Here is a 23,623-nt window from a genome sequence, read left to right on the forward strand (position 1 = left end):
GAGATGTCTAGAGGCAATGCCGGGCTGTCTCTGCTGATGAAGCTGGCTGTGTTTCAGCATCTCTGATCATCTTTAGTACCTCCGTTGTGCAGGTCACCGGCCAGCTGCAATTTCATCGGCCAAAGGTGAAAATAAAGCTATAAAGAAGTAAGTTTCTCCGCCTCGTTCATGGATCCCAGGGGGCAGGGATGTTCTGATGAGCATCCGCGCACCACCGGCAGCATAGCCCCTTTTAGGAGGGATCTGGAGGGCTCGGCTGGATGGGGAGAGGAGGAGGGCTGCTGAAAACGCCGCCCTCCGCCGGGGGAGCGTGCGGGGCGCGGCGGAGCGGGCCGGGCCGGGCCGGCGGGGTGCGCAGTGCGCGCCGCAGTGCGCGGAGCGGGGCGCGGGGGCCGCGCCGCAGGGATGCTCGCCCCGCTCCTGGGCTCGGCGGGCTCCGGCTGGCTGCTGCTGGGTGAGTGCTGCCCCGGCCCGCCTCGGCTGCGGGGTTTGTCCTTCTCCCCGCCCCTCTCCCTGCTTCCCGGCTCCTTTCTTTCTCCGCAGCGGGTGGGACCCGCTGCCCGCCTCGGCACGGTGGGACCGGCCTGAACCCTCCGAAGCGCCCTCTGGGCCCGCGGTCCGGCTCCCCATGTCCGTCCGTGCTCCGGGATAACGGGTATTGAAGCTCTGTGAAGGGAGGAGGCAGGCGGGAGCGGCGCTAGGCGTAGGGATGGCACGATGCTCGGCGTGATGCGTGCGGCGGAGCCGGCACCGTGAGCCGCTGTGGCACTGGTGCAGAGAGCTCGGCGGGAGGCATTACATAATATCTCTCAAACTGTCCTGCTGGTTCGTTCCACCAGCCCATCTCTGGTGCATCTGTTGGGGCACTTTGTCTGTAGCGGTATGTGAAATAGGGCGGCGCGCTTGGAGGGGTGTGCGCGCGTTAAGAGCTGATGGGCAGAGGGTGATGCTGGATCCCATTGTTTTGTGGGCAGGCAGTGACGATTCCAAGAGGGTCTGCGTTAGGAAATTCTTGCGAGTCTGAAACAGGAGGATTTCTGTAAGGTATTTAAAGGTTCATCTTGAATTGATCTGCTGTGCCGATTTGAAATTGACTCCTTTGAATTTGTTTAAAAGAAAGGTAATGTTCAATGTCTGTGCTATTTCCCCCTTTATGTATCAAGGAGCTTCCCTCTAGACAGGCAGGCTTCCAAGAAGTACAAAGGAAAATAAATGGGGAAATTATTTTAAAAGGCAACACCTTAGCATCGTTAGGTAGGTGATCTGAGGGGAGGGTTGATAATGGAAAATATTGTAATTATTTATGTTCATGCCTACTTGCTATTTTTGATTATGAAAAAGGATGTTTCATACTGAAGAAAAGGGAACCTAAAATTGCTAGCCTGAATTTTGCCTCTGAAAATATCTTGTTAGCTCTCATTAAAGGCAGTGGCCTTACAGCTGCTTATATCAGCAGCTTAAATCAGCTGCTTCAGAACTGTGGCAACACTCATGCAGTGAAATATGGCCCAGAGGGAATTACATGGGTGAAACAGAAAGGAGGCCTTGGCTGGGAAGCTGTGGGCAAGCGTTTGTTACTGTGTTTTAGGCCCCAGGGACTGCTCTGAGCCACATTACTGTTGCACCAGGCTTGTTTATGACAGCAGCAGGAGAACAGGACCCACTGGGAACAGGTCTCCTGTGTAAGCTCCTACCCTCAGTCCTCCACATGGGCCCTGAGGTATTGATTTCTGTGCTTCTCATCTCAGTGTTTCTTCTGTGTCCCAGCTCCTCTCTCTTGTGCATCTGGCTATCCCAAAGTGTGTGTGTCTTGGGGCCTCACTTAATGCTGTGCTCTCTTTATTTGAGTGTGGACATGACTTTAGCCCAACATTTCTGTCTGCAGAATGGGTGCCCTCAGAAGAGAGGTGTGCTGTTATAGCCTTTTGCAGTGGCATTGAGATATCTCTGAGGGATGGATCCCACCAGAGAGCCAATGGCTCTGCCTGACCTGGCAGTGTGGCACCTGCTCAGCACTGGAGCAGCAGCTGGTGCTCTCATGTCTGGTTCTGGCTTTCTGATGGCCCCATCCCATCAGTCATCTTGCAAAGGAGTGGCTGTGCTGATTTACTGAACAAGGGGCTCCTTGGCCATCACAGCCCAGTGAAGCATTGTTCTTTAATTCAGATAATTTCTGGTGCCATTAGGAAAGCCTTAACAAGTTGAGAACAGGTCTATAATGTCCATCTCAATGAAATAATGGTAGAAGTCAGTGAAAGACAAAGCCAATTATTTCCTACTGTGCAGTCTTGGATGGTGTGATGGATGCAGAGTGGTATAGCAAACAATACACAAACCTAATGGCAAATTCCCCTAGGGACTTGAACATTGCTGGTTTGGTTGAAATTGTCCAAGAATTCACCTTACCCCTTGAACCTCTGGGATTTCCTACTATTACTCCTCTGCTCTTCTCTTTCATGTGGCTGCAGCCATGAGTCTCTTGCCTGCCCTATCAGCCCTGCCTTTCAGAAAGGAAGTCTTTGTTCTCTTGCCTCCTGGCAGCAGCTGGAGGCCAGGCAGGCACCTGCACTCATGAGTGGAGGCATGAGAAGGGAAATCTGCCATCACAGTGCCCCTTTCCACCAGCACCAGTGCATCTCCAAACATTTCTCAGTGCGTGTTTGCAAAGGGCTGGGAGGTTCATCTGAGGTTACAGTGGACTTGTACAATCCCACTCCTGATCCTGGCTCTCGTGCTGTGACACAGGAGTCCTTGGTGATGCTTTGTGTACAGAGGAGATGCCCAAGGCTGCTCAGCCCAGCCTGTGGAGTGCCAGGTTCTGCACCAGAGGCAAAGCTCATGGTGTTGGCTGAGGTATATTTAGTTGCTTTTATTCTCCATCCTTCTATTGCTGCTCCATTTGAACATTTGCTAGATACTATCAAAAGGAAAGATTAGATACATTTGGATTTCTCTGCTCCCTCACAGGACAAGATAGGACATAGCAATTTTTCTCTGCTGCTCCTGACTAATCTGGACATTTATTTGATTCTTGTCTTCACAATAGAACTGTGGATATTACAATTACATTCAAGTAATAAAAATAGGAGAGAAGCTTTGAAAAGAGATGGTAAATGGAATTAACTGGATACTCTCAGAAATAGGAAAGCTGACTTGGGAGTGAGCCAGAAACAAAGAAGTACAACATTACATCAATAAGGCTATAATTGCCCTTTTGATGTCACCAAACACTGCAGAGCACCAGAGGGCTTAAATGTTTCATTGTGAGTACATTTCTGAGAGCACTTTGAGAGAAATACCTTGTTCTTCCTTCATCACTGCACAGTTGCAATCAGCACCTGGATATCTTGAAGGTAACTGGAGGCAAGGCTGGGTGAGATGGAAAGGGATGGTGGGTAACGTGATGCAGGCAGTTATCCTTTGGTGGGTTCACAGGCATCCAGGGCAGCTCTTTTCCCATGGCTTTGTTCTTAACTTTGCTACATTATTTCTTCATATAGACCCAAATAAAGAAACTTACTCACCCTCTTTCTGATCAGAAATCAACATGGAAAAAAAAAATCTGTTAATTTGTTCTTTTATTTTTAAGTGCTCTGCATACGTTCTTTGGGGATGGGCCAATACAAGTAATGAGGTTTTTTCCTTCACTGCTATTTCTGTCTCTTGTGCTACTGTGTGAAGCCAAAGCCCTGCAGGTCCTTGGCACTGGGGACCCATCTGTCCCTGCTGTTGTCCCTGCAGGGCTCTGGGTGCCGGGAGCAGGGACAGCTCAGAGGAGGGACAGTGCAGACAGTGCAGACCTCTGCTCCTGCAGCTCACCAGTCCTGTCCCCTCTGGAGAAGGCACTGGTGGTCTGAACTGCTCCATCCTCTCACCTCTTCTCCCACTGTGCAGGAGGGTTTATGAGCTTGGGAACCCAGATACCCTCTTACCCTGTGAAACCACTCAAACAGAGTGGAGAAAGGTGTATTAGAGAGCATGTGGCCATAAATATATAAATATGCTTGAAATATACATGTAAAATCCTTGAATCCCCAGCAGGGATCCTCACACTCCTTTCCACACTCTCCTGCATTTTGCTGTGAGCCATGATTGGCTCTCCAGGAGCTTTTATTCCCAGATATGCTGATTCAGAGTCTTTGCAAAACCTTTTTGGAGATTTCCAGGAACTGAGTGATTATTCTGTAAGCATGATACAGGGAAATGTTCTGCTAGGCTTGGATTTATTGTGGTGTTATTGTGACTTTGACACAAGTCATTTGCTGTGTCAAAGCCTCATTGCACCATAAACATTGTCACAGAGCCTCCAAGGTGAACTGGGGAAGGTGGGTGAGGAAGCAGATCAGGGGCTTTGCCTCATTTTCCTTCTTCCTACACTCTGTACATAGGCAAAATTATAAATATTTTACCATCCTACCAGAGACTGCACTATGGAAAACATGGTAGCTGGTGATGAGAAAGTAAGACACTGGGATGAGTGGGGATTTTAGTCAGGAAAGAGTGCCAAAGCCACAGGGGTAGTTCCGCACCTGCGAGCTGGTGCTCCCCAGCTCCTTGCTGCAGCCACACTTCAGCATCCTTTACTCACTGCTGGGGCTTTTGCAAGCAGTGATGCAGCTGCTTCAGCTACAGTGTGTAGCAGATACTTCAGAAAAGCATGGCTGAAAATGCAGCCCCTTCTTGTCCTGGGCTGAGTCCACAGCAAGGTTTTGGCAAGACCCCATGGTGATTCCCCACAACCTCCGGATTAGTCAGCCACACGGGGTTTTTCTGTCTTCTGTGTTGTGTGGGATATTCCAATCCCATAAACATGGAAAGAAGCTAAATCCAACCAACCTGTCCAAGTCATTATCTTCCACACCACAGGAAGAAAATGCCACTTGTCAAAAAAAAGTGTGTCATTCAATGGAAATCATGGTTTCTCTAGGAAAGCAACAGCTCAAGGAAGAAAACTCTTTTTTTTTTCAGACCTGTGTGCCATGGTTTTGCAAGAGCGCAGCTCACATTTCCATTTGCTCAACAAAGTGGCTTTGGTTGTGTAGATAAAATCTCAGAGACACCGCATGTGAACTGCAGTGAGGAGTTTCCACTAAGCACTGTGCAGTCATGCTGCAAAATCCGCGCTGGATGAGTTGACCTCTTTGAGAGTAACAGCTCCAAAGGCATCTGGGGGTTTTTAGGTGACTTTTCCCTCTGTGGCCAAGTGTGTCACTTGGCCCAGGAGCAGAAATTCCAGATGCTGGGTTATTTGGAAAAACCACCTCAGCAGAGGGTCTTTTGCTCACTGTTGCCTGTGGCAGAGGTGAAGGGTTACCTGTGTAAATCCATCTCTTAGTGGCCAGATTCTAAGAGACCCCTCACTGCTTTCACTGGTGAGGGGTTTGATGATGGCAAGGAGGGGAGCATCAGTCCTGCACCTGGGAACAGACACTTGGATGCTTCACCTGGCCACCTGAGTTTGTGTTTTGACCACAGAGGAATGACAGCCACACCAAAGCTGTCAGCCAGATCAGTCACTGCAATGGGACTTTTTGTTCTGCCAGAGGAGGTTTGAATTAGATATTAGGAAAAATTTCTTAATGGAAGGTGTGGTCAGACATCACAATAGGTTGCCCAGGGAAGTACTGGAGTTGTCATCCCTGAAAGTGTTCAAAAAATATGTAGATGTGGTGCTAGGGGATTTAATTTAGTGGTGGGTTTAGCAGCGCTGGATTAGCCATTGGACTGAATGATCTTTGAGGGCTTTTCCAACCATAATGATTCTGTACTTGGGTCAAGAAGCAGAAGTGCTGAGGTGGCAGGGACTTGGTACTTGGTGTCATGTAAGCTGATCCTTCCACATAAGTGTGACTCTCCCTGCTGTGAACATATTTTCATTTGGGAAAGTTCTAGAAACTACTCGAAAATCTTCCAAGTTTCCTGTCATATTTGCATACGACTAATCCAGATCCTGCTTATTTGGACACCAACATGATGTTGAGACTTGCTAACAATAGCCTTGCTATTTGTTTTTCTCTGGGACACTTGCCTACGTGACAGATCTCTGCCCCGTCCTGTCTGCTCCTGGGGCTGTGCCCCCTCTTCAGCCTGGCATATTTTGCCTTTGGAAAGGATGAGTTTTCCCTGCTGAGAGCATAGGCAGAGCATGGATGGGTGCAGAAGGCACCACGGCTCACTTTAGGCTGTTGCTTGACCTGCTGTTGGGTGGAAAATTGCCTCTCCTTGTCAAGCCACTGTGCTTGTTCATGGCTGACAATCACAGGGGCTGGCTGAAATGACCTTTCCTTCTCCCACCCCTTAGGAAATTGGGGCTGAGCTGTCCCCTTGCACAAGGCAGAGCAGCCCCTGGGCTGTGCCCACCCCTGTGGGCCAGTGATGGTGCCCAGGGAGGGACAGGGCTCAGGAACAGCCTCCTCAGGGAAGGCCTGCACATGGTAAGGGTCAGAGCCCTGCTCCTCTTTGCCTCCAGAGCAACAATCAACTCCTTTCCAAGGGCTATGAAATGCCTAAAAGCAGCTTCAGGAGCCACACTGACATCACTGTGACCGCTGGGTGTCCCACTCGCTGCTAGATGGCCCCAGCCAAAAGCTACAGCAGGCAAAGCACTGAGACATTTGCTAAGTTGGCATTCTTTTTATTTTTTCCCCCATCTCCAAGGGCAAGTATGAGCTGTTCGGCACAGGAACCAGCACGCAGATTGCTAAACTGATTTAACTTTTTTTTTTACTCTGAAAAATTATCTAGGAAACAGTCAATCATTCTGCTGTTGATTGAAATTAGTTGGAGGTGATCTAAGCAGTCAAATTACAGAAGGCAGGAATGATGCAGACTTAATATCTTTTCTGCAGAAAACAGTACTTATTACTAAGAAGTAGAGAGGATATTATTTAGTTTGTAGTAAGATTCTTTGCAATGATGGACAAAAAAAGACAAATATACTAGAACCTCTTTTGAGATGTTAAATATACTTTATTTAGTATCTCCAATTATAAATTGGAGATTGGGATTTTTTCCTTTTTTTTTCTTTCTCTCAGAGAATTTTGTCCTATTCGATGCCCAAGAGATGATAACAACTGGTACTTAAGACAACAAAATATATGGATGGGGGGAGGAGGAGGGAATTTATTCTGGCCAGGATGTTGATCTGGCCAGGATGTACCACAGAAATAATCACATCGCCCAGGTGTGCAGAGAGAATCATTCCATGACACGTGTTTTGCAGGATTTCTCCCCAAACTTTATACAGTCAAAACCCATAGAGATGCACTGCTTCAAAGTACATTGGTCTAGAGTTGAGCAACCCCTAATGTTCAGTTTTCCATTGGATCCAAATTTGCTTCTGATATAGATTAAATCTTGATTCTTCGATTTTCTTATCAGTCCTTTCCGGAGCAGAGGGTGGTAGATGTTCCTGTCAGAGTGGTAGATATTCCTGTGAGAGTTGATGTTCGTAGGTGGCCACTGATGTTCCGTTGATGGTCTTTTATCTTTCTTTGGGCTGCTCCCAGTCTGTTGGTATGTCAAATCCATCTCCTTAGAGTGATATTACATCTCCTAAAAATCCCAAAGAAAATTCCTTTCTCCAAGGCAAAGTCAAGTTTAGAGCGATAAAATAAAAATTTAAAAGTTATGTTGTTTCCAACAGTTCAGTCTTTTAATGCTTTTCCTACCATGGCTGAGCTTTTGCTTGTAAGAGCACTGTTAGACCTTATCAACCCCTGACCTCACTGGAAAAAAGCCCTCACCATCTACTGGGGTGCGCCAGGGGAAAACCCAGGGCCCTGAGCCCCTCTGAGGGAGCCTCTCCTGGCTGCTTGTGGGAGCCCAGCTGCTGCTGCTGCACAGCCCTGGCCATTTTTTTGCTATTATTTTGGGTTTTTTGCCACACTTTAGCCGTACACCCAGTGCCTGCCAGGACCCCCTGCTGTTCTGCCTCTGCCACTGTTCAGGGTTTAATGCTGCACTTTGTTTGCCAGTGGGTGTGCTGGGCTCTGCTGTTCCAGCGCCGCTCCGGGGTTCCGCTGTTGTGGTGCTGTGAGGGCCCCCAGGACAAGGGGAGAGATGAGAATTTGACTCCAAGTTCTCAGAAGGCTGATTTATTATTTTATGATGTGGTATGATATGATATGATAGGATGCTATACTAAAACTATACTAAAGAATAGAAGAAAGAATACATCCGAAGGCTAGACAAGAATGAGTAATAAAAACCCGTGACTGGCCAGAGAGTCCGACACAGCTGGACTGGGATTGGTCCTTAAGTAAAAACAATTCACATGCTGGGATAAACAAGTCTCCAAATCACATTCTAAAGCAGCAAAACAGGGAGAAGCTGAAGCTTCCCAAGAGAGGAAATCCTGGTGAAGGGATTTTTCATAAAATATCATGGTGACATTTCGCCATCGGGAGGGCACCGGGCCTGGCTGCCCCTGGGGAGTTGCCAGGGATGCCCCTTTTCCCTGTCTCTGCCGTCACCCCGGGGCACAGCGGGGCCGAGCCCGCGCCACAGCGCCCCCTGCAGGCCTGGGGGAATCACTGCAGTGCCCAGCCCGGCCGGGAGCCAGCAGCGCCCCTGCCGGCCGTGCCCGGAACTGCAGCGCAGGGACAGCCCTGGGCCCAGGGGAGGCCGCGCTCGGCTCCGGCTCTTGGCTGGGGCAGCTGCTGCTGCTGCCCTTGGTTTGCCTTCTTACACACACACACCAGCAAAGAACTGTTATTGCTTCCCCATACCTGTGCCTGAAAGCCCCTTTACTTCAAGGTTATAATAATTTGGAGGGAATTCCAGGAAATGTTCCTGCCTTTCTTGGCAGACACCTGTCTTTCAAACCAAGATACCAATACAGCTCAGTTTTAGGTAAAATCTTTCTCCACAACTCCAGGCAATCTCATTCAGAATTATCTTTTCTTCAGCCAAATGTTCAAATAGCTCCTTGGAGCTGAGAGCAGCTTGTGGCTAGCCTGTGAGCACCAGCTTGTCACCCAAGTTGTGCCAGCATCCTGACGTTCCCTGAACCTTTGTTCACTGTGGGTCTCCCTAGCACACCCACTTGTGTTGCTGCAGGGCAGGGACACCTGCCACTAACCCAGGCTACTCCAAGCCCCGTCCCACCTGGCCTTGAACACTGCCAGGGATGGGGCAGCCCCTGCTTCTCTGGGCAACCTGTGCCAGGGCCTCTCTACCCTCACAGGGAACCAGGGCTTTGAGATGCTGGAGGAGCCAATCCCAATGACCTCCTCCCTCTGTCTCCTTGGAATACCCGAGTCCTGCTTTTTTTTTTCTGCCTGAAAAGGGTCTTTTTGTGCCGCCACCTCCTCCAGCCCGAATCTCCCGCAGCTGAGAGGCTGCTGAGGGTGGTGTGATGCTCTGACCTGCCAACAACAATTCAGGGCTGTGTTTCCTTTCGGGAAAGGCATTTGCATATCCTCTATTCACTTTATTTGGTTAAATATATTTGAAAAGGCAAAAGCTCTGTGTCATTGAGACCGCAGAATAAGCTGTCTGGGGGCCTCCTCCATCTTAACCCTTTAGAACCACATTCCAGCATCTTGGAGGCTTAAAATATTCAGAAAAAGAGATTTTAAGGCTGTTTTTGCAGCGGGTATGGGGAAGGAGGCTGGAGACAGGGAAAGCCCTGACAAAAGTCAGCAAAAATATGCCATATACATTTGAACTGAAAATTCACTTCTGTGAATACAGCCACACACTGATTTGCAGAGAATTTGCAAAATTTAGCATGGACAGAAATGTCTTCAGGGTGACTTGAAAGTACCTGTGAAAACAGGAGAGCAAAAGCAAGTTACAGCAGTGTCAGGGACAGAAAGGTGCAGGGTGCTTGAGGATGTGGCATCAGCAAAGGGAATTTTCTAGAAACAAAAATAGAAATAACCTAATTGCTGCTTTAGTTAACGAAATAAATAAGAAACTCTGAAGCGACAACAAAGATCCTGAAACATAAACCGTGTGTTTAAAAATCATTCAAACAATGTAACTGCTTGTTATTAGTGTCAGGAGAAAAAAATACTTCAGTGAAGTATTTAATTTGGACTATTTAAGGACATCTCAAATCACAGCCCAACCACAGATTTCTCAAAAACCCTCCATGAGGTGATGCCAAATCCCCCCTTTTCTCTCATTTTCCCGCACAGTGCCAGGCCCTTGCTGGCAGGGGAACAGAAGCTGGGTGTGGCATGTGTCTGGGGTCTGTGGCTGGTGGATGCCAGCCCTGACATGCCAGGGTGCAGGAGAGACCCCCTTGGACTGGGCCAGGACACGGCCCCTGCACCCCACTGTGTGCTGCACCTACCACGCTCAGCTGCAGTGTGGAGACTGAGCTTCTGGGTGCCTGTAAAGTGTTCTGAGGATGACAGCTGGGAAGAGATGCATAAGCAATAAATTCATCATCCTGGGTTTATTTTTGTTACCTTGCCATCAGCTGGCATCCCTGTGGTGTAAGGAAATTGAGGGCTAGAGGGAGAGGAGGCAGAAAGACTTGCCCAGTAACATAATATTAATGTTCCTAATTATTCAATTATTCCTCTGTTTGTGCTGTATGCTTCCTTCCTGCTGCTCTTTGGAAATGGTCAAAAATATAGGCTGTATAAACATAAAATCATAATATCTGACCAGAAGATATAGAAAAGGAGACCACTAAAAAGACACACAAAGCAGTAAAGTTCCCCTTTCTTACACATTATTTGAATTAGTGGCGTTTTTTTATTTCTACTTGAGGCACAATTTTCCATGGATGGGCCTTCAGGAATGTAGAGATTCTGTTGGCAGATTTCTGTTCTGTAACTGAAGCTATCGCTCTGGTTTATGGGAATGCCCTGGAAACCATAGCAGCAACTGGGGTTTTTTGAGTTATGCTTACAATTTTGAAGTGAAACTCTTCCTCAGAGCAATGGGAGCTCCCAGGCTATCTCAGCTCTGGGTGGTTTCCTGGTGATACAGCCTCATTTAGCTGCTCTGATGACTCTGTGTAAAGTCATAGAATAGTTTGTGTTGGAAAGGGCCTTTAAAATTCATCTAGTTTAACCTCCCTACAATGAGCGGACATCTTCAACTAGAACAGGTTGTACCAAGCCCTGTCCAACACCACCTTGAATATTTTCAGGGCTGAGGCATCCATAGCTGCTCTGGACAACCTGTGCCAGTGTGTCACCACCTTCTTTATAAAAAAATCATCCCTTATATCTAGTCTGAATTGGCCATCTTTTAGTTTAAAACCATTACACCATGTTCTATCCTGTATTCTCCTGGCTAAAAGCAGCAATGTTTAAAATTCAATCTTAATCTGCGTTTCTCATTATTTTTGATAAAGTATAAAAGGACAGAGAGATTACATAGATTACTCTCTTTTATAGGACTCTTTAACTTTGTCTTTGGCTGGGATCATTAAATGCACTGTATTTACTGAAACATCTTTTTTTGCATCCCATCCTGGATGGATCAGGTCTCAGCCAAATCCCAGAGTTCTTTGAAGTCTTTCCACTGATTTTACTGGTAGGTGGGTCTTATTGGGCTTTAGACTGAGCACAAAAGGTGAAGTCTAATTTCCTTTGTGCTAGTATAAACATCCCTGCTACTTAATGCTTTCTCTTGCCTGTGAGTCCAAAATATTAGGTTGTCTTGCCATAAAGCCCTGTCCCCATCACTCTGCCCTGCAAATTACCTGGCAGAAAATTCTGGGGCAGAGTGAAAGCTTTTATTCAGTTTATTACTTAGAGTATGCTTGCATCATTTTTCCCTTAAGGTAGGCAGCCCACATCCATCTTCCTCTCTTTGTTCTCCCTCAGATATCCTCAATGGTTGTTTCAGAGAGTGAGTCCATGTGCGTATGTACTGCAATGAAAGCAAAACAAGAGAAAGGGAATTACTGCTCAGGGTACTTACAGAGCGGGTAAAAGGGTCAGACTCTACCATGAAACGTGTTTTACTCAATCTCACCACTTATACCGAGGGCATATTGCCCATGGTGAGCTTCATCTTGGTAGGCAAGACCAGCCCTTACCAGAAGGAGCTTGAAAGAAGAGTTCCATAGCACAGTATGTTGGTTTTAATCCAATACTCATTTGAAATCAGGATTCCCACCTCCCCTTTAGGGCATTTCAGCATGAACACAGATATGCTGAGACTGTGGGCTACTGGCACTGAAGCACCCAGCCAGCCCAGAACTGTTCACACACCTGAAATATTTTCCTGGCTACAAAGATTCTGTCAAGCTGTGGCTCATAAAGAACAAAGGGGCAGGAATCTGAGGCTGGTGAATATTGCTGAGGTCCCATTAAGCCAGCACTGTGATGCTGATTTGCACCTGCAGACCATTCAGTCCAATACTCCCTGCCCCACTCTGGCACTTTGATGAATTAAGCCTGATTGCAGAACATCCTCCATGTGACCCGAAGGAGCAATATTTTACAATCTTGCCTGAAATCTCATTAAATAGTCTCTTCATTCATGGATATTAAGTGTTCTTTGAGAATTCTCCATTACAAACTCCAATATCACAAGTAAAATTTAGGACAGGTCAGACAGAAACTTTATTAACTATGGTAATAGTAAGTCCTCACATAGCTTCTCACCCTCTGCTCCCCCCTTTTCTGCCAAGCAGTTCTGGAGAGCCAGCCAGGAAAAAAAAAAAAAAAGGAGTAGAGGAAAACAATAATTTCAGTGTTAGTAATGCCAGGTATTCAGCTTCTAGAAGGGAGAACCCCTCAAATGCCTTCCTAAAAGCCAGAGTCCTAAGCAGGAATTGAACAGTAAAAAATGAGCAGTAAATAACATGATGATATGGAGCAAGGGGGCCCAGGGGTGGCACACCCATGTTATCTTTGCTCAGGAGAGGGGAGTTGGAAGCTATCAGACACTGTTGGTCTGTTGGTTTCCAGTTGAAAGGAATGCTCTTGTAGTTGAGAATATCTCAGCCAGATCTCTCAAATGTAAATGTCAGTAATTTACCATGACAAATGAATTTCAAAGTTCTGGTCTTGCTATTTTGAGCTTAAATTAACAAAACCTGGTTGGGGCTGGAATACCAGGGGTGTTGGGCTTTTTCTGTGATTATATATAACAGTATGAGGATGATGTCACTGGTAATAGTTACTCTTACTATTTTATTGATTCAGGGGATTTGTATTTATTCTACTCGATCATCACAGAATGTTTTGGGTTGGAAGGGTCCTTTAAGGTCACCCAGTTCCAATCCCTCTGCCATGGGCAGGGACACCTTCCACTAGACCAGGTTGCTCCAAGCCCTGTCCAATCTGGCCTTGGACATCCAGGGGTGGGGCATCCCCAGCTGCCCAGGACAGCCTGCTCCAGTGTCTCACCGCCCTCACAGGGAAGAATTTCTTCCCAATATCCCATCTAACCCTGCTCTCCGACAGTGGGAAGCCGTTCCTTTTGTCCTGCCACCATCTGCCCATTTAAATATCTGCCGATATCCGACCTATGAAGTTTCTATTTCAGCAGACCTGAACTGGTGGTACACACTTTCTTTTGTCAGAAACTTTCTCGTATGGTGACTTTTCCTGAAGAAAAAGAAAAAAAAAAAAAAAAAACCGTTTCTAATTTTAAACTGCGCAGTTGCAGAAAGGTTTTACAGTTTTACACCCAGAAGCGTTTCTTCGAGCCTGTAAATCCTCCAGTATGACAGAGATGTGCGAAACTGCTGCAATATTCAGGAGCGGAGAGGGTGGGTTTTCCTCTGGGAGGCGGCTCCCACCGCCGGGTGCGGAAGCTCAAGGGTTACAGCGGGCATCGCTGCCGCTGCTGCTGCGCTAATTCAGCCTAAGCCGATATTAGCCAAGCTTAACTTCTTTCAGCCGTTTGCGGATGGGAGGGGGAGGGACGGCCTGGAGTCAGCAGTTCTGTGCGGGGCTCGGCAGGGCAGAGCCCCGGCCATGAGCTGAGCGGGCAGCGGCGGCACCGGCGGATGGTGAGTGCCGGCGGGTTCATTGTTATTATCGCAGTGCTTCCGAGGAGCCGGGCGATCCCGGGGGGATCCGGGAGCTGCGTCCGGGCAGGGCTCGGCTGGGTCTGGGAGGGCCCGGGGGGCTCCACACGGGACCCGCATCCCCGCGGGCTCCAGCGGAGCCGGGCTCCGGGATGCCCAGCAAATCCGAGCCTAAGCAGAGCGGGGGCAGAGCTGCGGTGCAGCGGGAGCCGGGGCTGTGGGTGGGTGGATGGGCTCGTTCTTGGGGGGATGCGGGACAGCTCCCGGGGGACACTGGCACGTGGCTTTGGCATTTTCCCGCGGTTCGCGTGTTTCCAGCAGCCTGAGCGGGAAAAGCTCCTGCCCGGCTCCGGCCGGAGCTCCCGGCGCTGGAGGCAGCGGCCCCGCAGGTCCCGCGTGGGCTGCGGGGGGACAGCCCTGGGGCTGGAGACATCCCCGGCAGCCCTGGGGTCAGCGGGCAGGACAGCTCTACCTGCGTGGGGGCAAATTCACTGGGATGCGGAGACGGAGCCCGGCACTGCGGCTTCCCTGGAGCACTCTGCCCCTCTTAGTTCATTGCCCCAAACTCTTGACCCTACAGATCGGGGCTTGTTTCGCACAGCGGGAGCTCTGTGGAGCGTGGGACATCTGTTTAGTTGTGGTTGACCTCAAATCCTATGTTGAGTTTTGGGGCCCTCACTCCAAGGAAGACACAGAGGTGTTGGAGTGTGTTTAGAGAGGGGCAGTGGAGCTGAGGAAGGGTGTGGAGCACAAGCTGGATAAGGAGCAGCTGGGGGAGCTCAGCCTGGAGAAAAGGAGGTTCAGAAGGGACCTTATCACTCTACAAAGGAGGTTGAAGCTGGTGGGGAGGTTTGTCTCCTCCCAAGCAGCAAATGGAGGAACAAGATTAAGTGACCTCAAGGTGTGCCTGGGGAAGTTTAGGTTGGATATTAAGAACAATTTCTTCACCAGAAGAATTTTTCAGCTCTGGAAGAGGCTGCCCAGGAGAATGGTGGAGTCACCATCCATGGAGGGATTTAACAAACGTGTAGATTTGGCACTTTGGGACACAGTTTAGTGGCAAGCCTGGCAGTGCTGGGGGAATGGTTAGACTCGATAATCTTAGAGGGCTTTTCCAACCTAAATGATTGGAATTCTGTGACATCCTGCTGGTTTCTATGCTCTCTGTGTCTCAACTTTCAGCCACCCAGACTGAAGTGCAGGCTCTTTGCAATGTATGTCCCTGCCTGAGGGAGCTCCTGGAGCTGGTGACAAAACTTGCCTTTGCCAAAGCTATGCAGCAGTGGTAGGTTGCAAGCATTCAGTGTGTGATGTTCTAATTCCATGCCGTGCAGTCCCACTTTCCTCAAGCATAGAACCATGAACATGCTCCATCCACGTGGGATGAGCCTACTGCTGTGTGGGGTGTGAGAGCTCATGGGGTTGCACCTTGGTGTCAGGGACAGAATGTGAAAACCTGATCTGTAGCCATGAAATGCCCTATCTGACCATAGTGTGTTTTCTGTCTTGCTGTGTTGTGTATGTGCCTGTTGCTGGTGCATCCCATCCTTTGGCATGCTGGGGACAGAGCAGGTTGGAGATGTGATGAGAAGGGGAGGATGATGCTTTCAGCAGTTTCAGAGAGCCTCCTGGATGGTGGAGGGTCCCTGCCTGCTGCTGGAGCTGTGCCATGTGGTGGGTCAGCTGCAGGGGTGGCTGTGGGCACTGTGGGGCCTCCTGGAAAAACCTGCTGCACCTGGGCACTGAGTGTCCCTGACACCAGGAGCCTTCCTGCACTAATCACTCTGCTTTTACTGATACCACGCAAGAGAGAAACATCAAGTTGTGTTCCTTTAAAAGCATGGTGATACTCCTGAGCACAGAAGAGATTATTTTGAGAAGCTCTGGCTCTTGCAGGCAGTGTGTTTCAGTTCTGACTGGAGGCTACTGGCACCGGGCCCAGGCAGGCAGAGGGCACGGCAGGAGCCGGCAGGTCTGTGCAGGGCAAGGCTGCTGCATCAGGCTGCTCCTGCCCCTCTGTGTCCCTGCTGCTGTCCCCCACCTGCAGGGGCAGGGGGCACTTGCCTTCCGTTGGGTTTCTGGCACATGGCCTGCCTCTTTATTTTCTTGCCCCTCACTGCACTGCAAGGTTGCCAAATAAGCCTCGAACAACTTTCAAAGCTGCCTTCAGTTTCTGGTTTGTGTTGGGATAAAACTTGGAGCAGATTCAGGCAGTCACAGTTCTGTGTACACAGGGTCTGGATAAAACTCTGCTCTCTCCATGTGTACTTAGCCTTTGGTACCCCCTCACTCCTTCCCATCTGTGCAGACAGGGTCCTTTAGAAAAGCACTACAGCTGCAGGGCCAGGTTGGATGGAGCCCTGAGCAATCTGCCCTAGTGAAGGGCATCTCTGCCCACTGTGTGGGGGGTGGCTGGGTGATCTTCAGTGTCTCTTCCAACCCATCTGTGATCCCATGAACTTGCAGGGCACTTTCTTGTTAACTAACCTGGTCTAATTACAGTCAGATTACTCTAAGAGAGGGAAACAACTCTATTTGTTATGGTTAGTGACACTACTGTTACTTTTTTGTAAGCTCCCATTTTGATGTCATTTTCTCGTTTCAGTTTCCAGTGTGACAGTTGTAATACTGTCTGTATGGGCATGTGTTTGACACAGAGCTGGCAGAGCCTTTCAGCCCTCTCCTTTTTCATATGGCTTTGCTTTAACTGCAGTGGCAGGTCAGTAAGTATTGGAGCTCTTCAAGCTCTAGGATTGGCATAAAAAAAATCGCTCCTTGTAATAATAAAGGCAGTGTTTGGCTGTCATGTGGCCCAAACTGTGAGGTCTCTCTCTACATCTGCAGCAGAAGATGAAAATCTGTGGTGTGATAATGCACAGACAACCTCCTGCAGACAGCAACAGGCCAAATTTCCAGGATCTTCATGGCTGGAGGCAATGCCAGCTGCAGTCTGGCCTGCTTAGCCCTGCTGTGAACACTTGCTACATAATTGTTGATATAGCAGAAGGCAACACAAAATTGAAGTTTGACCAAATAAGTGTTTTGGTCCAGTCTGAGCTGTCAGAGAGACAAGGCAGGTTAACACTTGACTTGGAATAGGTGTTTAAAACATTCCTGTTCTTCCCTGCAGGATTAACTCTGGGCATGCCACTGTGTCATGTCCTAAGAATTATGGAAGATTTTCTGTTATGAGCTTGTTTAGTTTTCTGTTTCACTTTGGATGAAGCACTCCCATGCTTGCCTGAATGCAACTGGCTGGCAGGATCCTCAGAGTGTTATTCAGAAACCATTTGTTCTGGTGCTGCTGCCAAAAGAAACTGCAGCAATGAACCCAGAAAGGTTTGCAGCTGGATCAGTACCCCTGGAGTGGTGCACAAATATTTGTGCTGGTGCCTGGGAAAGGCAGGGTGGGTGTGGGAGTGATGGAAGGGGCAGATGCTCAGGAGCACTCCTTGCCCTGGCAGGCCTGGAATGTGATGGGGCATCCCAGCCGGTGTGGCTCCCCAAGCTGTGCTCCAGGCAGGGCTGGAGGTGGGTGTGTGGTGGGTCAGGGAGCCATGCAGGGAGGACAGGACCCCACCCTGGCACCAGGATGCCATCTGATCATGCCAAGTGGGGATTTGCTTGTAAACCAACCACTTTTTCTGATACTATAGCAGGACAGTAATTTCTGTGCCAACAGCCATGTGCCCCAGCATGGGCATAAGGTGAGGGGTTCCTCATGGCCCAGTCCAGCAGTGGTGTGAGTTGGGATCATCCACCCTACCCTGCCAGCAGGAATCAGGCCTCTGCAGTTTGTGTGTGCAGCAGGAGAGCAGCCAGGCTCCCCCTTCATCACTGTCCCTGTATCCCTGTCACCAGTGTCACACAGTGACCCTCCAGGTGCAGCCAAGGGCAGGGTGTGAACGGTCATGGAGAGCAACTGGCAGTGCAGGAATCTGCCTGCATGTGTGTCCTTGTGTGGCAGTGACCTGCTGTGGGGACAGCAGAGCCAGCCCTCAGCAGCCAGGGCAATGCATGCTTATGGTATCAGCTTCTTCCCTGCCTGGCATTGTGCCCAAATGCCTCCACCCAGCCATGGCCTAGGGGCTTTGTAGGGTGAGATGGCCACAGAGGGCCTGGCTAGGGCATGTTCATGTGGAGAGACTGAAAATGGGCCAGGCAGTGAGCTGAGGAGGGGAGTGCATCCCTCCTGGGTCCCTGCACCTCTGCACTGCCCAGCACTGACACTGCTGCAGAGCCTTCAGGTCATTGGGGTTCTTAGCTGGACCAGGGCCTCTACAGACTGTACTAAGGTTCATTTAAATTCAGTATTGAAAGGCAACATCAAAACTTTCCCTGGCAAAGCCATCCAGCTCTTTGCAAAGCACCTTCACATCTCCTCTCTGCCAAGCCAGCTGTCAGGGGTGCAGCTCCCTTCTCCCTTTCCATTCAGTACTTCTCTTTGTACTCTGCCCCAGATAATTATTTTTATGCTATTCTTTAAGTTGTTTGTTTGCTGCCTGACACAGAGTATTCAGGAATCATATAGTATATGGGACAATCAACCATCAATGTCAGTAAAAAAATTTTAAAAAGCTGAAACCCAACCCAACAAACCTCATTCTTCATGAGAACTGAAGCTGACAATTACTTATGTGTACTTTTGGGAAGGGGGGAGCTCTGCAGATGTTCTGTGAGCAGTGTGCAGAACGAAGCCCCAGCCCTGGCAAAAGCAGCCCCATGATGCTCTGTCAGGTTCCAGCCCTGTGGGACAATGCCAGCAGCACGTGGCACTTCAGCACAAGCCCAGAAAGCATTTGCAGGGTTCACTGCCACCACCTGCAAGCTTTGCCATAAGGCTGAGTGGCAAATTCTCTCCTGCTTTAGCCACCTCAATGGGATGCTCCTGTGGGCTGTGCTGCCTGTGAGCCAGGGAAGGCAATGCGGAGGGATCAGGCTCTGGTTTCCCCAGATGGAACTTTGCAGCCCCTGTGCTGATTTTGGCACACTTGTGAGCAGGTTCCAGAGAGCTGAAGACAGCCAGAAAACCCCACAACTGTGGTGGTTTGCTTTTCCTTCTGGCTGGGTTAGGTTTTAGCTTGAGGTGAGCACACAGAAGCTACATTGGCATAAGGGGAACAAGAGGAATGTGATGGGGAGGATATTGAATGCAAAAATATCCCATTTAGGTTTTCCCATCTGAACTCCATCCTGCAACCACAGGCTGAGGGTTTTAGCCTGGTCAATGAAACCTCATGACTCTGGCTCATGCTGGTGCTGGGTAACCTTTTCAGGATATTTCAGCAGTTAGAGGAGCTTTTTTGTTACTGTGCCTTGGGCAACTGACAGACTTCAGAGACAGCAGAGTTGTTGAGCTTTTCCCTTTTGGTATGAAACTTAAAATGCTTGCTCTGGCTTCCTGATGCTTTGTTATCCAGAGGAGTGGCAGATTTGGAGCAGATTCCCAGGCATGGCTTTTCCATATGTGTGAGTCATAGTGGCTTCTGAGGACTGCTACACCACTCTGCTCAGGGGTGCAAAAGGTATTTTTATGTTGGTCCACGTGTTTGAGCTGTGCTGAGTGGGTGAGGAGGTGTGGGATGGAGGACAGAGCTTCCCATGAGGATTTGGCATCAGTGCCAAAGGGACTCAATGCAGAGACATGAGGATGGGTTAGTGGTCCGTGCATGGCTCTGAGCAAGGAGCATTTCCAGGCAGCTGGGGGCTGGATTTTGCTCTCAGAAAGATCTCAAATGTCTAAAGATCTCTGCATAGCACTGAATTATTTATTGAATAATTTCTCTAGGCAAGCGACCAATACGCTGTAGATATTTCAGATACTTTAAATACTTCTATTTATGTGTGATTACTGGTCTCTTTCAGGACATTGAGCTCCTTGTTAGCATTTTCCCCTTTTTAGTGGATGCTTGCAAAGATCTTCTGTTTTGCAAATACATTTCCCAGCAGTGCAGAGCAGGAGGGAGCAGAGGCCAGTGCTGCTCCTCTGGTTGCTTGGAGATTCCATCCTTTGTCTGGGCCCTGCCTTTGGGGTTGGGGATGTCAGGAAGGTGGATGGAAGCTGGAAGGTCAGCAAAGCTCCTGAGCCCAGTGCTGTGTCTGCCATTGGCTCTGTCCCCAGGAGCCATGGGGAAATGTGGTGCCATGGTCACACCCAGGCTGTTAATGCACCAGCTGCTTTAAACTTAGAGTTTTTTAAGGAGTGAGATGTTTCTGCAGTAATGCTAGAGGCACATGGTATTATGCAATTAATGCTGTTAATCATCAGTTACAGAGAGTAGGGGGAAATTCTGCTTTTTATATATATATATTATAAATATATATGTAGGGAGAAATTCTGCTTTTTATATATATATGCACATGCACACAGAAGCATTTACATCCACACATGCAGATATGTAATGTGTGTAAATACTGGGTATAAATAGGACCCAGTACTTCGTCAGCCTTTTCTCTGAGACATTCCTTCTGTCCTGAGTGAAACTGCCTTAATGCACCATTGGGCCAAGTTTATACCACAGCCCCAACTACATGCTGATGCTGAACTGGTCTCTTTCATCCATCCCTGTGCTCCACTCACTCATTCAGTCACCAGGGGACACAGAAAAGCACTGCTGCCCTCCTTGCCATAAAGTTTATTTGCTTTATTCTCCTACAGATGCAAAGCTTGACCTGGATGCAAAGCCTTTTTCCATTGTGGGTAACCCTGCCTTACTGAGTGAGGGGGAGTGCACTGGGAGAGGGTGAGGGGGAGCAGGGGCATGGGGACAGGCCCTGGTGGTGTTGCTGCAGCCCCATGTGTGCTCCAGTGCCCAGACCCTGAGTTTGGGGTGCACTGAGCCCCCAGGCAGCTCTGCCAGCACAAAAGCAATTTGAGCTAGAGAGGCTTAGGTACTATTGAAACCCTGCTCTTTAATAGTCAGGCTGGCAAAAGGCCAGTTTCACAGATTGGATGGGTCTGATTCTCAAAGGAAAGGGAGAAGGATATTCTTTGTTAGTAAAAATAGAATATAAAAGTTATAAACTGCTTTTATAACATTTCTGGATCATGGGGTGCTTTTCTAGCATCTGCTCCCCAGAGAAGTGCAACAGCCTCACAGGCACTGTGGGCCTGTCCTCCCTTGTTTGCTATCCATTGCTTCTCACCCTCTCTTTTGATGCCTGAGCACTGGCATAATAATCCAAAAAAAGAAATTTTATCTCAAAACCAGTTCCTTTTCTTTCCCCTCTTTTTTTTCCCCTTCCAAATTATAACTCATTGAGTTGTAGTGGAACCATAGTCAATGAGGCCAAATGCCTTGGCTTTGAGTCCTCTATTATTATTTGACCCTGCAAAGAATTGCATGATCTAAGTAAAACACAGTAATTGTGGTTGTGCACTGGAGAGGCAATTATTTTGCTCAGTGGGTAAAATTAGGCACCTGTAAGAGTTCAGTTTGGTCTGGTTTTGGTTAGGTAGGGGGCATTTTTTTAATGGAAAACACAGTTTTTATGAAAATGTGCTGTCCAAAAAATCAAAGCAGTGATACATCATGTGGAGGCTGTGAGAGATTGGCTTATGGTGATGTGTCTGAAGGTGAGAGGCATTAAATGGAGAAAAGGGCTATAGTGAAATAGAGAAGTTCTCTATATTTTCCTCCACATTAGAGGAGAAAAAGCAGGTATGGTTTCAGAAAGTTTTAGGTAGTATTAGCCTTGGTTAATAATCCTAGTAATTGCTGAATTGCATGTGTGGCTGATTAGCCCCTGCAGAGTACAGAGGGTCCCTGTGCGTGTAGTGGGTCAGGGCTGTGGGGTCACCCCTGCCCAGGCTGCTCTGGAGGGGTGTAGGACAAGCAGTGAAGTATTTTGGGTCACTGTTGTGGTCGTGTGTTTATAGCACAGCTGCATGTGGGACAGAATCTGTTAGATGTCTTGCACAACTATGTGAGCCAAGTATTGCTTGTCTCCTGCTTCATTTTGGGGCTGCTTACTGGATTTCCACACAGTGATTCTTTCATTGTTTCAGATTCTTCTGGTGTTCCTATTTTCCCCACTTCTGCTGTTTTTATTTTCCCCTTGATGTTTAACACACCTTTTACTCTTTCTCAAGCAGTTTGCAAGCTTGCAGACTGCCTGGCTTCCTCTCTTACAGCAGGAAATTTTCTGTAAGGTTTTCAGTAGCTCTCTGTAATGCCCAGCAAATACGTAATGGCATTTTCTCTCAGTAATTAACACTGGTTTTGTTCCGCTGTAAAGCGTGGCATTACCACTTCCATAAACACTATAGTGTAAAATCATTAAAACAATAAATTGACCTGATGTCTAGTTGAAAATAGAAAGGTGACCAAGTGCCATGAGTTTTCCAATTTTTCACATTTAAATAAAACAAGTGAGAAGAAATCTGCAGGTTTGGATTGAACTGTGTATTTTGTGGCTGAGGTACAGCACAGTCTGTAACAGGAGATCTCATTAGATCACTTGTTCCCATAAAATCTAGAGGAATGTGAGCCCAGCCTCCTGCTGCAGAGTGGTCAGTGTCCCCCTTCCTCACCTGAGCCCAGCCCCAACCCACACTGGCTTCAGGATGAGGGCTGAAGGCTTATCCAGCTTCTCATTCTCTGTGCCCACACAGGGAAAACTTGTGGAGCTGCAGAGCAGAGGCTGACTTGGCATCACCTCTCTGGTTTTAATTACAGCAGTGATTAGGAATTCACAGCCTGTAGTGTCCCAGGAGCTCCCTGGCCAAGCTGGAGAAGGTCAGAAGTACTGAGCTGCATTTAATGGCAGGGGCTCCTCCCAGGAGCCTACATGGAGTCTGAGGAAAAAGGAAAAATAAAAATGATTATACTCTGCAAGCAATACACAACATCCCCAAATGCCTCTGCCTGCATGGCTGTGACAGCCTCTGTGCATGTTTTCATGAAGATGTTAATTATTGCAACAGCTTCCATTTAAATAAACAAATGGTTTCCAGTGATGCAGTCTGACTAATAATTTTATGCATCCCTGGGAATGCTGATTTTCCCTTTCCCCTTGGCAAATGGAAACTCTCTTGTAGTGCATAGTCATAATTTGAGTGCCATTTGTGATTTGGATCCCTATTGCAAATTCCCCCAAGCCCTCTGCACAGAGCACTGGCATGTTTTTTGTTCTGTACAGGAAGGTGAAGGAGTGTGGTTCAAGTTTTGCTGGATGCTTCTTTGTGCAAATGTTCTGTCACTGACCCCATTTCAGGAAAACAACTATAAATCTCAGGGTCTGGGCTCTGCAGAACTGAACATGAGAAAAGAGTTCAAAAGGCTTGTAGTGTTTCACTGGCGTGAAATCCCTCCAAATCAGCCTGTCTAGATTGAGATGTTTTAGATCCTGGAAATTCTGTTTCCTCAGTGAAATGAGTGAGCAGCCAGTGCTGTAGCCAAGGACACGGATCCATGGTGACTGCTGGCTGAAGGGATATTCCAGCTTGCTCTGGGAGAAGCAGAGGGTCTCTGTGCTCTGAGCCACTGCATGGCACTGGTTCTGCTTTGCAGTTCCCCACTGCAACCTGTTAATTCTCTCAGACATATTGAAAAGCTGCTTATTTGGGTTTGGTTTTGTGCTGTGGAAGTCCAGTGTAAATAGACTTTTTTGGGGCTTGAATAAAGGGACAGTGATGGGACACTTTGCCCATTTTCCAGGATAAAATGG

General features: G+C 48.2%; 1 protein-coding gene across 3 annotated transcripts in view; it reads left to right on the forward strand.

The window, feature by feature from the left end:
- The first annotated feature begins 388 nt into the window (after window positions 1-388).
- Window positions 389-23,623, forward strand: part of ACSL6 (acyl-CoA synthetase long chain family member 6) — a 57,678-nt gene continuing 34,443 nt past the window's right edge. Inside the window, exon 1 of one of the 3 annotated variants that reach the window (XM_063168651.1) lies at window positions 389-454. In XM_063168651.1, coding sequence (XP_063024721.1) covers window positions 406-454 — 49 coding nt within the window. In that variant the 5' untranslated portion in view covers window positions 389-405. Of the gene's footprint in view, window positions 455-13,765; window positions 13,937-23,623 lie in introns of those variants that run through there. The other 2 variants (XM_063168650.1, XM_063168652.1) reach the window with 2 other exon arrangements.

Source organism: Melospiza melodia, chromosome 14 (assembly GCF_035770615.1).
Source record: "Melospiza melodia melodia isolate bMelMel2 chromosome 14, bMelMel2.pri, whole genome shotgun sequence".
Lineage (NCBI taxonomy): Eukaryota > Metazoa > Chordata > Aves > Passeriformes > Passerellidae > Melospiza > Melospiza melodia.